This window comes from Lontra canadensis, unplaced genomic scaffold (genome assembly GCF_010015895.1).
Source record: "Lontra canadensis isolate GAN:19392208 unplaced genomic scaffold, GSC_riverotter_1.0 scaffold78, whole genome shotgun sequence".
NCBI lineage: Eukaryota > Metazoa > Chordata > Mammalia > Carnivora > Mustelidae > Lontra > Lontra canadensis.
In genome coordinates this window covers 5309419-5325524 of record NW_022631072.1, presented here as the reverse complement: position 1 = coordinate 5325524, position 16106 = coordinate 5309419, and the positions used below count along the sequence as shown (strand labels likewise).

General features: G+C 45.0%; 1 protein-coding gene across 1 annotated transcript; it reads right to left on the bottom strand.

The window, feature by feature from the left end:
- Positions 1-1026: 1026 nt before the first annotated feature.
- On the bottom strand, positions 1027-11224 carry LOC116881886 (intraflagellar transport protein 172 homolog; the record flags this gene model as incomplete). Its single annotated transcript, XM_032882027.1, is given in 14 exon segments — positions 1027-1134; positions 1352-1405; positions 1774-1932; positions 3488-3552; positions 3555-3579; positions 3977-4100; positions 5002-5216; positions 6279-6366; positions 6579-6658; positions 6868-6933; positions 7242-7281; positions 7718-7830; positions 8055-8198; positions 11090-11224. Coding segments are annotated over 14 exon segments (1416 nt in total), but the record flags the coding sequence as incomplete, so codon positions are not given.
- Positions 11225-16106: the final 4882 nt, after the last annotated feature.

The following is a 16106-nucleotide window of genomic DNA, read 5'->3' as shown; positions in this document are numbered from 1 at the left end:
TTTCAGTGTCTCAATTTATAAGTAGAATCACAGAATACTAGAGCTGTGGGACCCTATCTCTGTGAACACCCTGAAATTATATACAAAATTGTATGTTTATGTATATTCTTCTGGGAAATGATCTATGATTTTTTAAAAAAGATTTTATTTATTTATTTGAGAGGGAGAGAGAGAGACAGAACATGAGAGGGGGGAGGGTCAGAGGGAGAAGGAGACTCCCTGCCGGGCAGGGAGCCCAAAGCGGGACTCAAGGATCACAACCGGAGCTGAAGGCAGTCGCCTAACCAACTGAGCCACCCAGGCACCCCAGGATCTATGATTTTCGTTAGATACTCAAAGGGGTCACTAATGAAAAAAGGTTAAGAGAAGAACTCTGTCATTTTTTAAAGTAGGTACGATTTTTTATCCCCATTTTGTGGATGAGGAAATTGAGATACAGAAAGGTTAAGAAATTGACCTAAGATCACACAGGTATAACTGCAGAAGTGGGGAGGTTTGACTCTAGACTCTTGTTCTTAATGATGCTATATGGATATGTTATTCTCTATACATCATAGGGAATACTGTGTTGTTCTAAATACATTTTTCTATGCTTGAAACATTTCATGATACAGTTAAATTTTTTTAAAGATTTATTTGTCAGAGAGAGAGTGCACAAGCAGGGAGAGCAGAAAGCAGAGGGACAAGCAGGCTCCCTGCTGAGCAAGAAGCCTGATGTGGGACTCGATCCCAGGACCCTGAGATCATGACCTGAGCCGAAGGCAGCGGCTTAACCCACTGAGCCACCCAGGCGCCCGATAAGCCAATTTCTTATTGTCTTCCATCCCTCGTCGATGCCGCTCATTAATACGGACACTGAAACACGAAGGGTGAGGTAAGGCAGAATGGACTTGGGTCATTGGGATGTTGAGCAAGGGCCCAAAGTACCATAGGGGATGAAGTTTTTAGATTAATCTTGAGGATACAGGAATTAGAGATTAAAAGGGACTTCTTTTGGGTTTCAAAAATTTAGAGAACCTTGTGGGGTTACCTGATGAGGTGGGGGTTCATGAATTGAGTACGTGCAGAACCCAGGGTATCATGACTCCCATACTCTATCAGGGTTAGCTCTCCAGCATTGAAGATCATGCACACTTGGGGATGAAGGGAACTGTCACGTGGTGGGAAGTTTGCATGAAGAAGTCTGCATGGTCAACAGTAGTAGAGGGAGATGTCTTGTCAGTGCAAAGTGACTCCCACTTTTCTCTTTTTTCTGTTCCTCTGCATATCTTGCCCTTCTTTCTTTATCTACTCTCTCTTAGCTAGGAGGTTTACTGAGATGGTGATGGTTGGTTAATCAAGCTCTACTCACATTTTCATTTTCAAAGAAATACTTCTCATTGCCACCAGATCCCTGCCAAGCCACCTGTAAAAGAGGGAGAGGACATAAGAACAATGTGGGTAAGTATCCAAGACAACGCTGAGAGAAGGACGGGGTAGTAGGAGGCAGAGAGAAGGAGTTTAGGAAGGCCCTGATGTTCCACAAGTGGGGTGCTGTGTCACATCCTGCCCTAGGCTTCTAGGCTTCTGAGAGATGCTGTTAAAACAGCCCAACAGTGGGAACTCCCATTTCAGGATTGTAAATCTCCAGGGTCTCACTCCCAGGTCCACCAGGTCCCCAACGCCAGCATCTTAGAGCTTTTCCTTAGAGATCTTCCCCCGTAGCGTCCCAGGCTCCCCGGAAGTAGCAGCTCACGATGCTCCATTCCCCGCGCCTCCGCCTGGGGTTCCTACCTCACTACGGCAATTTGTGTTCAGGTCCCCCAGCAATGTGTCTGATGTGTGGGCCACCAGGTAACATTCCCTTCTGAGGATTTTCACCTCTTCCACCTCATAGCCATAGTGTGACTTCAGTACCACTCGGGTCCCCAATGACAGGTTCTTCACAATCACCTTGGTAAGTTACAAGTCTGAGCTCCCTGAGGCTTCCCTCAATCCCAAATAGGGGTGAACCTGCCGTGCCCACCTCCACAGTGTTAAATAAAGCTAGTCTCTTGTCTCCTCACCTAGCCTAGGCTATTGTTGGTAAAAATGACACCTCCCATTCACACAGTGCTTTACTATTTACAAAATGTTTTCAGATTATCTCCTTCAATGCTAATACATAATACAAACGGGGTAAAACTAATCACTCTCCTTATATTCCTGTACCTCTTGTGAAAATCTTTGTGATTACTTTAATCATGGTGTATACTGATCATACTGTCATTTCATATACCTCTTTGCTAAAATGATCCTGATTAAGGAACAATAGAATACAGACAATTATCTTTGTATTCTCTGTCCTAACAGTGCTCATGTATAGAGAATGGACAGAAAATGAAAGAACAGGGGTGCCTGGCTGCCTCAGTCGGAGGAGCATGCAACTCTTTTTTTTTTAAATTTTATTTATTTATTTGACAGAGAGAGATCAAGAGTAGGCTGAGAGGCAGGCAGAGAGAGAGGAAGGGAAGCAGGCTCCCTGCTGAGCAGAGAGCCTGATGCGGGGCTCGATCCCAGGACCCTGGGATCATGACCTGAGCCGAAGGCAGAGGCCTAACCCACTGAGCCACCCAGGTGCCCCAGCATGCAACTCTTGATCTCAGTTGTGGGTTTGAGCCCCAACTGGGATGTAGAGTTATTTAAAAATAAAATCTTAAAAAAAAAAAAAAAAGAGGGGGCAACAGGGTAGCTCAGCACATTAAGCATCTGCCTTCAGTTCAGGTCATGATCTTGGGGTCTTGGGATCAGGCCTCACATTCAGCCCCATGTCCGAGTGCTCCCTCTCACTCTGGACTTCCCCTGCTCCTGTGTGGGAACTCTGTCAAATAAGTGAATAAAATTTTAAAAAAAGAGAAAAAGAATGAAGGAACCAATGAATAATAAATGGAAGGAAAAGAGGAAAGAGGTAGAGAAAACAGAAAAGTGGGCTCAGGAACTAAGAAATTACCTTGCAATGTCATACACGGTGAGTTCAGAGGCCCTAAAGCAATGTTATGCACCTGCGTAATCCTAAACTCCCCAGTTAACAACATATAGGTAATAAAGCTTTTTCTGTTTTGTTTTGTTTTAGAGTGGGATGGAGACATGGGTGGGGCAGAGGGAGAGGGGAAGAGAGAATCTTCAACAGACTCCATGCCCAACGTGGAGCCCCTTGTGGTGCTTGATCTCACAAGCCTGAGATCATGACCTGAGCTGCAATCAAGAGCCCGACACTTAAGACTGAGCCATCCAGGCGCCCCAGGTAGTAAAGTTTTAAACCAGGAAGATGGAAGTGGCGATCTCTATACCCCTTAAATTTGGTGTTTAAATTTTTTCTTACAATAAGCTGGAAGGGCTACAGCAGGAAAGTTGCCAAAGAGTTGCCTGATACACTCTGTTCTCCAGAACAGCTCCGCCGGGGGTTAAATTTGGCACTGTGGCAGTGTCTAGAAGGAGATTTTGGTGCAGTAGGCTATCAGCTGCTTACCTGGCTAGGTCCCACACACGTCAACTCAAACTTATTCTTATAAATGCTTCTCCGGAGGCAGCAAACTGTTCCACTCCACCACAGAGTGTGCCCTAGAAGGGAAAGCGACAACATAAAAGGTAACAGGCATCGGAAGGATATCTAGAGATACCTTTGAAACCCAAGTTCTAGAATCTACGAAAGAGTTGGCAGTAAAAGGGCTGGCAGTTTTGGGAAGTACCAGATGGAAAGAGGTGGCACTCATGGGACTCAAGGATAGTGATGGGATGAAAGGGAGAAATCAGCCCTGCCTACAGAATTCTTTGTCTCTTTTGGCTTCCCATAAAGTGCGAATTTCTCTTCCCTGCCTTTAACGTCTTATTTTTAGGCTGGAGTCAAGAGGGAAGAGGAGATTCTCTAGTTTCAGGGAGAGTGCTTTAGGCTAAGGCCAGATTTTTCTTAGTTTGGAGAAAGTCACCCAGGCGGAAAGGGATTACTAGTAAAACGCACCGCACAGAGTTGTGAGCCATCATGTTTCCAGGCCAAGGCAGTGATGGCATATAAGTTGGCAGTCTCCCTGGGCTTTGCCTCTTCCCAGATGCTTCTTCGAGGGCTCCAGTTGAGTACCCGAAGTCTGAAATTAAGGAGATGGATTTCAGAAGAGATGGAGACTGAGCAAAAGGGTGGAAATGGGTGGGTAAATGAAGGCAATGAGTTTCGCTGTATTAGAGAAGAAAGGAAGTGAAAGAGAACACACATGCTAGGGAATCTCATAGGAGAGGACAAAAAGGTTCAAAGGAAGGAAGTTGGGAAAATCAAGCCAAAAGTAAAATGGTTTGAGAGTGATAGGGGTGGAGAAAACAAAAGGAGATCATGGCTGGTGAGAAAAATGAGCTGTTAGCAAGGGAGAAATAAGGAAAAAGAAACAGAGAAAAAGGAAGGAAGAGACCCACATGACATCGAAGGGGATAAAAGGACGGGACTAATAAAGCTGATGTGAGGGGACCGGGGCCCTTTATTTATTTTATTTATTTTTTTTACCCTTCCGTCATCCATTCCTTCCTCCCTTCCTTCCTTCCTTCCTTTTCTTCCTTCACCAAACATTTAAGCATACATTATGTACTGGATGCTAACTTAGCCACTGGAGATTTAAAAAAAAACGAACAGGCCCTCTTCTCAAGGGCATTTCAGTTTTGCCAGATAACTACAAACACCAAAGTGTAATATCATGCGACAAACACTGAGCCAGTGGTCTGAAAAGAGGCAATGGTAATACAAAGAGAGTGGAGATGAATTCCACTGTGGAGTCCCAGGCAGAGGCACAGAGACACAAAATCCTGGTGTATTGTGGAAAGGCCAGAGTCCCAACAGATGGTGGGAGCAGGAAAAGGGAAGTGAGTGAATTAAAACCTGAGGATCTCTTTCAACCTACACTTGATTTCCAACCATTCTCCCACTCTGGCTGAAAATAACTGGGCTAGAGCAAGCTGTACTCAGGGAAAGTAGGCAGAAGATGCACATGGAAAGGGACCCACCTGTCATAACTTCCCAACACAACAGACTGGCCCCCAGGGCTTGCAGCAGCGGTGGTGAACTCCTGCTCCTGAGGGTCACGGCTGTAATCAAAAGTTTGTAGCACGTGGCCTTCCTTTCCACAGGCTACAATTCTCTGATCACAGCCTGCAGCCACGATGCTGTTGGTTGCCCAAGCCAAGGCATAGGGTGGGCATGGGTGGTTAACCAACTTCCCCTAAGACAGAAGTAAAGGGTTCCAATTGCTCTGACTCTGACAGCCTCAGCCAGGGATTCTTCCTTTCTAGGAAAAATTTACACCCTGTATAAATCTTCCTCCCAACATTTTCCCACCCCAACACATCCTAATCTGGAGAACTTCACAAACTGTCTTTAGGTTTTATACTCTTACACACATATGTATGACATACACACACACGTCTGACATTGTCCTCAAGAGGAAACCTCAAAAGGCTTGTATGTTGAGTTCTTTAGTAAACACCTATAAGGCCCCCAAAGGGACATATCCTACACATTAACTAACACTGGGTAGGTCCACACGGAGCATACAACTCTTTCTTCACACAAGAAATAAATTTAATTATTACATGAGTAATTCTTTTTTTTAATCTCTTTTGGCTTCCAATAAAGTACGAATTTCTATTTCCTGACTTTAATGTCATATTTTTAGGTTGGAGTCAAAAGGGAAGAAGAGATTCTCTAGTTTCAGGGGAGAGTGCTTTAGGCTAAGGCCGGATTTTTCCTAGTTTGGAGAAAGTCACCCAGGCAGAAAGGGGTTACTTCTTTTTTTTTTTCTTTTTTTAAGTTTTAGTTATTTAAGTCATCTCTACACCTAATGTGGCGCTCAAACTCACAACCCTGAGATCAAGAGTCACATGATCCACCAACTGAGCCAGCCAGGCCCTCCTCTACAAGTAATTCTTAAGGTAAGTTATTCAAACAATACAGAATTACATCAAGTAAAACATAAACATTCCTTTTATCCCCCACCCTTTCCCTTTTCTCTCTTGAGAATGACTTTTTTTTCTATGCATTTATACATATAAATACACTTTTTACATAGATAAGGATAATTTTCATTCTCCCTTAACTTTCAGAATCCTTTCCACTCGATTCCTCCTTGCCCACAAATATTAAGCTTGGCCTCCTGAATAAAAATTCTCTCTGTGGCTGCATCAAAATGTGCCTCCCGCCAACCACCTCAATCTTAATGTGCAACCTCCCCTAGGAGGGATCTTAGGTTTCTTTACCCCCATCTCACAGCATCCTTTAGTCATACCTGTGACTCTCCAGAGCCTTCATCATCGAAGAAATACCTAACAATGGTGCCATCTGCATGACCAGAGAGAATTCCTTTCCCAGAGGAACTAAAAAAGTGAGTGAATTAAAAGGAAGAGGAAGAGGAAGAAAGAGATTACTCTGTCTCACCAAGAAATCCCGCTTCTGTGTCAAACATTACCCTACCTGGGCTCCCTGCTACCAGTCCTCCCCATCTTCCATATTATAGTCTCCCAGTCCCGACATCCCCATCGCTTCTTCCTACATCTCCACGCTTGGGATACTGCTCTTCCTTACTCACTTTGTTGTCAGTGACACCACGTAAGAATCTGTCCCATAGATGGTAGCTGATTTATTAGTTTTAGTGTTTGCTAAACGAACCTGAAAATGGGAAAATGGATACAAGTCTGGTTAGGTTCCTTTCAATCCCACCCAGATCCTAAGGAAAGAAAAAGAAATAACAAAAAACTGGTCCTTCCGTTTTCTCCCCCAATATATAACTTGACCCTAAGGGAGACAAATAACCATACTTCTCTCTAGAGAACCATTATCGCCACCCACGACCTCTCCTGTTTCTCTTCCTCCTTTACCTTCCCTTCAGCCAGTCCAAAAACAATGTTGTGCTCTGCTGGCCACTGCAGACAAGTGACAGCACTCTGCAAGGAGGAAATCATGAAAAGGATAACCCTGTCCATGTCGCCCAGCGCATTTATAACAAACTGAAGCCCCCGTCACATGCCACCACCCAGTCACCTACAGCAGAGAAGAGGACACAGCCGGGCTCAAGGAGGAAAGCAAGGAGGATGGGCAGCCACGCAGCACCATCCTCCGTCCTCCCAGATGGAAAGGTCAGATGGACAAGTTAAAAATGCAACTTCTGCTTACATTTACTATATTTAATATAGTAGCTATATTGATATATGTTTGCTCATCCAAATCTTCCAGAGATAGGTCTGAACTTTACTGTCTGGATGAATTTGTTACAGATGACTTTTTGTCACCCCTGCCAAATGAAAGGAGGGAAAATATATTAAAAATACGTTCATAAAGAAAGTGCCACACGTGATGCTGGGGGAAGGGAAGAAAGACCAGATAGGTTCCCTGCTCCCCCTAATGTTTCCTACCGTTCCATAGGAGCCTTGAAAGGAAGCATAAAATGGAGCCCCAGCAGTTTTGGAACAGGAACAAAGATCCTGTATCACCAAGGGCTCCCAACACAGGTCCCCACGCTGATCTTAGGCTGATTCCACCAGGGATGGGATCTCACAACACATGAGGCAGGCACAGAGAGGGAAGCAGCAACACACTCGGGAAGGCCTTTGCTCTCCACATCCCAGCCTGGACCATCATCTTCTCTACTCCCCTTTCCCCAGTGAGACATTTCTTCTTGCCTTCCCCTTCTTTTCCAGGTCACCCCCACCTCTCAGCCTCTATCCTCACCAATCTTCACCAATCTTGTACACATAGATGATGTTGTCGGTCTGTCCTATGGCAATTTTAGTGGAATCAGGAGAAAAAGCCATGCCCCTCACCATATAGCTCTTCCTGCCATACTAAGAGTTAAAAAAGGAAAAGAAAAAAAAAGTCATGAGTACACATGGTAGAGAAAAGAGAAGAAAAGGTGTTTGTGTGACTGTATTGAGCGTGAGGGATTTATCCTGAGAAAAGATGGGGCAGGCCATTTCCTAGGCAGATGGCTGGGGAAGTTAGTTAGGAAATTTTCCAGATTCCTAAGACCCCATGAACACGTTAAGGACACACAGAGTACTCTCTTCACCTTCATGTCAGCTGGTTTGGTGGAGAATTTCTCTCTCCGCTCCCCATGTTCATCGTATAGCAACACCACTCGGTCCACTGTGCAGACGGCAAACTTGGCATTGTCCTGGGACCAAGCCATGCAGGTCACCTTTGCAGCTCCATCCTGCAGAGGCAGAGGGGGCAAAAATAAGCCCAGCTGTTCGTCTAGAGCGACAAAAGCATTTCTAGTTCCTTTAGCTCTAGTGTGGCTTTGGTCAATTCTCTACATCACAGTCCTTAAAACAAAAGATGCATCCTGGTCTCTAAGGCTATAAAACCCTGGCCCAGGAGAACAAGGTGCTTTAGAAACCCATAATGCAAATACACTTCAAGGTGACACGCAGAATCAACTCTACCAATGTGCCCCTGCAATGGCCTTGCTCCTTTATAGCTCAACTGAAATAAATTCAATTGGTTTGATAAGTTGTTTTTTTTAACAGGTTCTGGTCTTCAGCCATTCATTCAATATATACATTTTTTTTTCTTTCAATATAATTTTTTTTTAAGATTTTATTTATTTATTTGATAGACAGAGATCACAAGTGGGCAGAGAGGCAGGCAGAGAGAGAAGAGGAAGCAGGATCCCCGCTGAGCAGAGAGCCCGATGCGGGGCTTGATCCCAGGACCCTGAGATCATGACCTGAGCCGAAGGCAGAGGCTTTAAGCCACTGAGCCACCCAGGCGCACCTCAATATTATTTTTTAAAGGTATTATTTATTTATTTGACAGAGAGACAGCGAGAGAGGGAACACAAGCAGGGGGAGCGGGAGAGGGAGAAGCAGACTTCCCAGTGAGCAGGGAGCCCAATGTGGGGCTCAATCCCACGACCCTGGATCATGACCTAGCTGAAGACACTTCATGACTTAGCCACCCAGGCACTCCTCATTCAATATTTTTTGAATACCTTACTGAGAAAGGCATGTAGCCAGGGGCTGAGAGGAAGACAAAGAGCAAAATACGGTCCCTGCCCCCAGGCTAATAACATGGTGCAAAACAGGAAAAATCCCATTAGAGAGGCATGTAGAAAGCACCATGATACTTTGGAGAAGCCTGAAATCGTTTTACCTTTAAATGACCAACTTTAAGGTTTGAAGAATTGGATGTAGTTAAATGGGGGAAGTTATCTGAAGTAGAAGGAATGATAGGAGCAAAGGCAAATCTCATTAAGAGACAGTAATTTAATTTAGCTGGAACTATCTTGCAAATAGAACAGACGAAATAAGGCAGGAAAAACAGTGAGGCCAGTGCAAATAAAAACTTTGAAATTTGGCCTAGGAGTTTAGGCTTATTTGGTAGGAAAAAGACAGTGAAAGTTCTGGAATGGGGAGTAAAACAATCAGAGTTGAGATTTAGGAAGAAAATGCCACCAGCTTAGTGTTTTGTTTTGTTGTTGTTGTTGTTGTTGTTTAAATCCACACCCGCCCCCCAACTATGCACTGCTCAGAAGTCCAATTTTGAAGTGATCATCTCCCAGTCCATTATTCTCTTCCACATCTGTCCACCACCTGGCCCTCAATGGTTCTGCACTTAGGACTTCCCTCCTTGAAATAAAACATTTAGCTTCTGCTCCAATTGTGTGATTAATTACTTGGGCTCCAGAGCTCTGGTTTGAAACTTTGTTTCTTATCACTCCTAACCCACCTACCTCCAAAGTCCCAGGTTTAAAAGGCCTTTTTTTTTTCTCCCCTCCATCAAAATCCTCAGAGTCAGAAAATAGCCACACCACCACCTTTACCCCCTCCACCGCTTGATTAAATTAGGTTTGAAGGGCTGAGGGTTCCTCGTTTTCCTTGCTCATCATCTTCCTTCATCATTTTGCCAATCCTGGGCCTTTGCCCTACCCTGCATCATGACATCTTATTTTGAAAGACTGAAGGGGATTTTCACTTCCAAGTATTCTATTAGGGTAAAGGAATTTTTAAATTACAATTTCGGGGGCAGTTTCCTGAGCAATGAGCACTTCTCTCTTTTGTTCTAATTTCCCTCTATTCTAATACCACATTCGCTGTGAAGCCTTCCTCATTCCTCACAGCACTGTCTGAGGATTCAATGGGGGCAGGGAGTAGAATAATAAAAACTAACCTTTAACAAGATCTTACCATAGACTAGGCATTTTGATAAATGCTCAATATGCATTGTCCTTTTACTTCATAACGCTGAGACAGATATGCATATTTTACAGATGGGGAACCTGAGGTTCAGAAAATTGAAGTAATACACTCAAATTTACATACACAGTTTGTAAGGGGGTGGAACCAAGATTTAAATCCACGTATGTCTGACTCCACAAACCACAATCCTAACTCCTGAAATTATGCTGTCTTGCTACATAGGAAACGTTCACTTATGGCAGATACAATCATTAGCTTTGTATGAGTCTATCCTTTAGATTTTGAATGTTCTCTTTCGTCTATCAGTTTCTACAGGGCTTTTTAGTTCGCGAAGGCTTTTGCGCACATGACTTTAACTCTTCCTCCAAACCCACTCAGGTTGCTATTATTGTTACTCCCATTTTCCAAATGAAGCAGTTGGGTGGGCGCTCAGAGACTGTGTGCCGAGGGCTTCAAGTCAGCGGGATTGGACCATTTATTGAAAGTGGAGCTGGCACTAGGACTTGAGAGCTGGTCTCCTAGCTCCAAAACCCAGCCTTTCTTCAGCATGGTTCCTCCCCCGGTGCCCAGCCTTTTCCGAATCGGAGATCTTCATCATCAGAACGAACGTGAGGTCTTCCGCACTCCGTCTTTGGGGCTTTTACCTAAAGCGCTTGTTTATCTGGGCGCAGACTTAGGTTCGCTGTTTCCCTGTGCGCCCAGCAGGGGGCCTCCTACACAACTGCTGTCAAATGAAACGGAATGAAAGCTACCGAGGTTGGCGGTCCGTCTTGACTACTGCACACTACCGGCCGAGCAGAGATTCCGCATGCAGTAGGCGCTCAACATCGTGAGATTTCAGTTCTCCCACTTCTCTGAGAACGTTAAGGCTGGCGAGGGAGGGAAGAGGCACGCAACTCCCCACCTGAGGGCTCAGCAGGGTCCTCAGGTGCTTCAACTGCACGACGAACAGCTGTCTCTCTGATGCCACCAGTAAGCGACAACTCCCGTCGTTACCTGGACAACCCTCCACGCAGCCGCGGCAACTGCCGCTGACGCAGATGCGACAAGAGCGCGACACACTTCCAATGTCACCAGGTAGCTTCGCTGTGAAGCAAACAGAACGTGCGCAGGCGCAGTGAGGTCTAGGGCGGGACCCGAGAGGACTCGAGTCCTCTCTTCAACCAATCCCGTCGTTGCTTGCAAACTCAAGCTCAAGCCACGCCCACAAGCCCTCCGCAAACTCGAGGTCCTACGCAATCGCGGTCTTTCTCCCGCTGGGATTGTGAGTAAAGTGTGGATGAACACTTCTTTTAATCCTTACAAGCCTGGAGGAAGGCAGGGCGGTTGCTTTCATACGTTTTGCACCGGCCCGGATTGAACCCAAATAGGCTCTATGATTTGCACGGGGTATCACAAGGCTAATAATGATAGCTAACTGAATACTCAGGATGCGTCTGCCAGGTACTGTGCAAAAGGTTGTAGATGCATTATCTCATTTAATCTCAAAGACAGCTTTTGAAGGGGATGGCATTATTAGTTCCATTTCACATGCCAGGAGACTCGGGATTAGAGGGGTCCCTTGACAAACGAACAGTAAATGATGTAACTGGGATTCAACCCAGAGCTGATGCATTTAAACAGCCTTTTTATTCTGAACTTCTAGCCCCCTATATCTATGCCATGCTTCTATACCCCGTGCCACTTCCATCCCAAGCTATGAGGTGTCCAGAGTCCTAGATGTGAATGTGTCCGCACCAGTGGCCAGTGAGAGGTACTACTTCAGAACTGGGTAGCAGTGGATCAAAGACTGCTGCCCAGATCTGGATGCTTTTGTGGTTCAAGGCAGAGGGTAAATGAGAACTGGGCTTATCTGATAGGATGAAGTTAAGTCTTGTGACACCTGGGGTTGGAGCTTGGTGAAGTAGAAAGGATAATGACTTCTTGATCTGTTTGGATTGGGGTCCCTTTCAGAATTACTGGTCTAAATTCTTGGAACAGGGGCGCCTGGGTGGCTCAGTGGGTTGGGCCGCTGCCTTCAGCTCGGGTCATGATCTCAGGGTCCTGGGATCAAGCCCCACATCCGGCTCTCTGCACAGCAGGGAGCCCGCTTCTCCCTCTCTCTGCCTGCTTCTCTGCCTACTTGTGATCTCTCTCTTTCTCTGTTGAATAAATAAATAAAATCTTTAAAAAAAATAAAAAAATAAATTCTTGGAACATGCCAGAGAGACTGAGATGCAGAAAAGGAGCATTCATACACCTCCTCTGGAAAGATCCGAAGTTGAGAAGACCTATAATTCTCCAGAGAGTATATATGATGTCCAGACTCTGGGTTCTGCAGCTTTTCCCCCACAGTGGTTGCAAACGTCAACAGGTATTTCTCTCACTGGCACCATCCCCCCATCCTTGGAATTTAAGAAACAGTAGAGGAAAGCCTTTAGTTTAACAGGAAGGAAGTAGCCCCAGAGCCCAAAGTATAAGTCTTTTGACAGGGGAGTTCCAACCCCTCAGTTTTATTTCCATAATCCTCCTCTGGATATAGTGGCAGAGAGTGAATATAATAAACTCATTTACACTTTACAGTTATTATTGACTTTGACCGAATCAGTAGAGACAGAGGCAGACGAAACAAAAGGAAAAGTGGGGGCGGGGAAGACTAGAAGTACAGGAGTGCACAGGATAGGAGCACGTGGCACTGAAGGATCCATTAGCGGAGCTGCTCTTTCATTTGTCCCAAAACACCGTTCAGTCCTTTTCTGGAAATTAACTCGAGGTTGATGGAGGAGTCAGAGGAATCAATGGTGAAAAGCTTGGGTGTCAACGTGGGCAGTGAACTTAAAAAGGTTACCGGACCCTCTCGTGTGGTATAGCCTTCGTTTCCATGGATGCAGGAGAATTTATATTCCCCCCTTCTTTTCTTTCTCCCCCCTTCTCACTGAGCAAAACAAAAGGAACTAGGGCTCTAGTTTTCTACACCCATTTCTGTCCTCTCCCCACCCATTCCAGGCTATAGAGTCAAAACAAACACCTTAAAACAATGAGAGTGCTCCTGTCGACTTGGTGGTGGTGTGAGAGGCCCTTGTGGTCAGGGGAGAGACAGTGGGGAGGTGTCTTCAGCATACTATACAGTATCCCGTACAGTCATCTCCAGTTTGTCCAAGAACGTTTATTGGAAAAATGTCCAAGGGTGGAGGTCACCAGCAGCTGGGGGGGCTACCAGGTGAGAGGGGGAGCACCTGAGGCTCCGTGGAAGACATTGGAGTAGTGCGGTGCAGCATCTGCCTCCAGATGCATTGACGTGGACCTGAGATCCTTAACCAGGGCCACTTTCTTCAACCACCACTCCCCTGACTTTTCAGTTTCATCCCTTTGGTTTTCATCCTCCACAAATGCATCTTCCAAACTCCATAGCTCAAAATGGGTAAAGTGAGGAAAGGGTCCTGCAAAAGATTTCTGCTTCTCTTTACCTAGAACTCTCCTGCTTGTTTTCATTGGGTCAGTTCCTCTTTCTTCTTGGCATCGTGAGCAGGGTCTTCAGAAGAGGTACCCAGCTCTCTAGCGCGGGAGAAGGCAGAGTACCCCATTGATGCTGTTGATGATGCCGGCCTGCCATAGCCTCACTCCCAGATCTGGGATGGATATGGTTCAGGGTCCAATTTCCCCAATGCTGGATGCAGAAGGACTCTAGAAGTCCAGAGGATGTTTTGTTGTGTTCTGTTGCCAAGTACTTGGATGGTGCAGTACTATCAAGTCAGTTCAAGTCTGGTTCAGTTGTGTGTGATGTTCAGGTATAATGAACTTGATGGAGTAGCAGCTGGAGGAGACAACGATGGCTAAGGCCTGATCCCCACCCCCTGGGAATTCACAAGCACAAAAGAACAATTCTAATACAAGACAGAGAGAGTTGAAATGGATTAAAAAAGCAGGCTTATTTGGGGAGATCACGGGGTATGCCAAGATTCAAGGAAAATTTTGGAAGAGAGGAGGTTGGGGGGGTGCCTGGGTGGCTCAGTTGGTTAAGCGACTGCCTTCAGCTCAGGACTTGATCCTGGAGTCCCAGGATTGAGACCCAGGATCGAGTCCCACATCGGGCTCTTTGCTCAGTGGGGAGTCTGCTTCTCCCCCTGACTCTATTCCCTCTCATGCTCTCTCTCATTTTCTCTCTCAAATTAATAAATAAAATCTTAAAAAAAAGAAAGAAAGAAAGAAAGGAGGTTGGGGTGGGGTGAGGGAACATCCAAAGAAAACCTGTGAATGTTTGGACACTTGTACTGATGTGTCCAATATCAGAGAGTCAGGTCATTGTCAATGGAACTTGACCTCTAGGCAGAGCTAAAGAGGTTCAAAGACTTTTTAGAATTATCCAGAGACAAATGGTAGGGTGACAAGATTTACCATTATTTTGATTAAAGCAAACTTCTGAGGTTAAAAAAGCTGTAATCTATTATGAACACAAGGCAGTAATTCTGCTGAAGTGATGAAAGGACCTATCCCAGAAGATTGGGTTGGATTGTGGAAAATGAAGGAAACCATTTCCTGCTATATTCATTTGCTCAATCAAAAGTAAAAGGTGAAGAGTGGGAGGTATTTAGATATTGCATATACTTCAAACTTAATATATTAAAAACTGGAGCCCAGGATCTCTCCTCTCAATCATTCTTTTCAGAACATGGGTGGTCTTGAATATTAGGCTAGGGCCAGCCACATGGGACAGCAAGGCTGAAAGAAGACATTGGGACCAGGTAGGTGATCATGGGGCCTCGATAGGACTCCAGCGATGGGCCCTAAAGCACAGCAAAATGTCTAAGATCCAATCCAAATTCAGCTATGGTTTGGACAGGGAGGGGGTCAAATCCCAGGCACTGAATCTAGGAGGTGTGAAATGCTTCCATCCTGGAGGAGAGAAGATTTGGGCTTACCTATAAACTAGAGGCTGGTGTGCTCTGTCATGGGAGGAAGAGACAAAGGGGAGCCAGGAGCATCTTGTAATGCCAGAAAGTAAAGAAGCGCCCTTAAAATCAAAAGAATCAGGTCATATCAAAGGGACATAGGAATCAACCCAAGAGAGCTCCCAGTGGCCAACGTTGGAACAATTTGAGCAACAAACGAAATAATGTTGGACTGGACTATAACACAGAATTCAAAATAAGTATGCATAAGTTCATACTGATATAACAAAATAATTGAATAAATAAATTAGAGGAGGAAACAAATCTTCCCTACACAAGAATTCCAAATAATATAGGTAGATATACCCCACTGCAAGAGATGGAGCTTAACAACCCCTTTCTCCTTCCAACGTAGGCTATACATAGGGGCTCGCTTCCAAAGAACAGAGTATGGAAAGAGAAAAATGATAGCTTCACTGGGGAGAAACCTGGCAGGCACTCACTACCTTGGCCAAGTAATGAAGATTCAAAACACCAGCTGCTATCATGTACTACCTAAGATGATGTAATGAGAAGGTCATGTCGCCTCTGTGGTATTTTTCCCAAAGTACATAACCTCAGTCTAAGCCTCCAGAAAACAGAGAAACCCAAATGTAAGAACCTGCCTGCCAGTGCTCCTATGAACTGTCACGGTCGGAGAAACTGTCACAGACCAGAGGTGACTAAAGAAGCATGACAACTACATCCAGTGTGGGCCCTAGGTTGGATGCTGGACAGTAAAAGGACTTTAGTGGAAAACCTGGTGAAATCTGAATGACGTTTGGCACTCAGTTAAAAGTAAATGTGCCAGTGTTAATCACATAGATTTGACACGTGTACCAAAGTTCTAGAAGATGTTACCATTGGGTGAAACTGGGTGAAGGGCGTATGGGAACTCACTGGGCTCCATTTGCAACTTTTCTGTAAATCTAAAATTATTCCAAAATGGAGTTTATTAAGAAAATAAAATTCCTGACCATAGTAACCTATATGTGGAAAGGGATAAATATAATT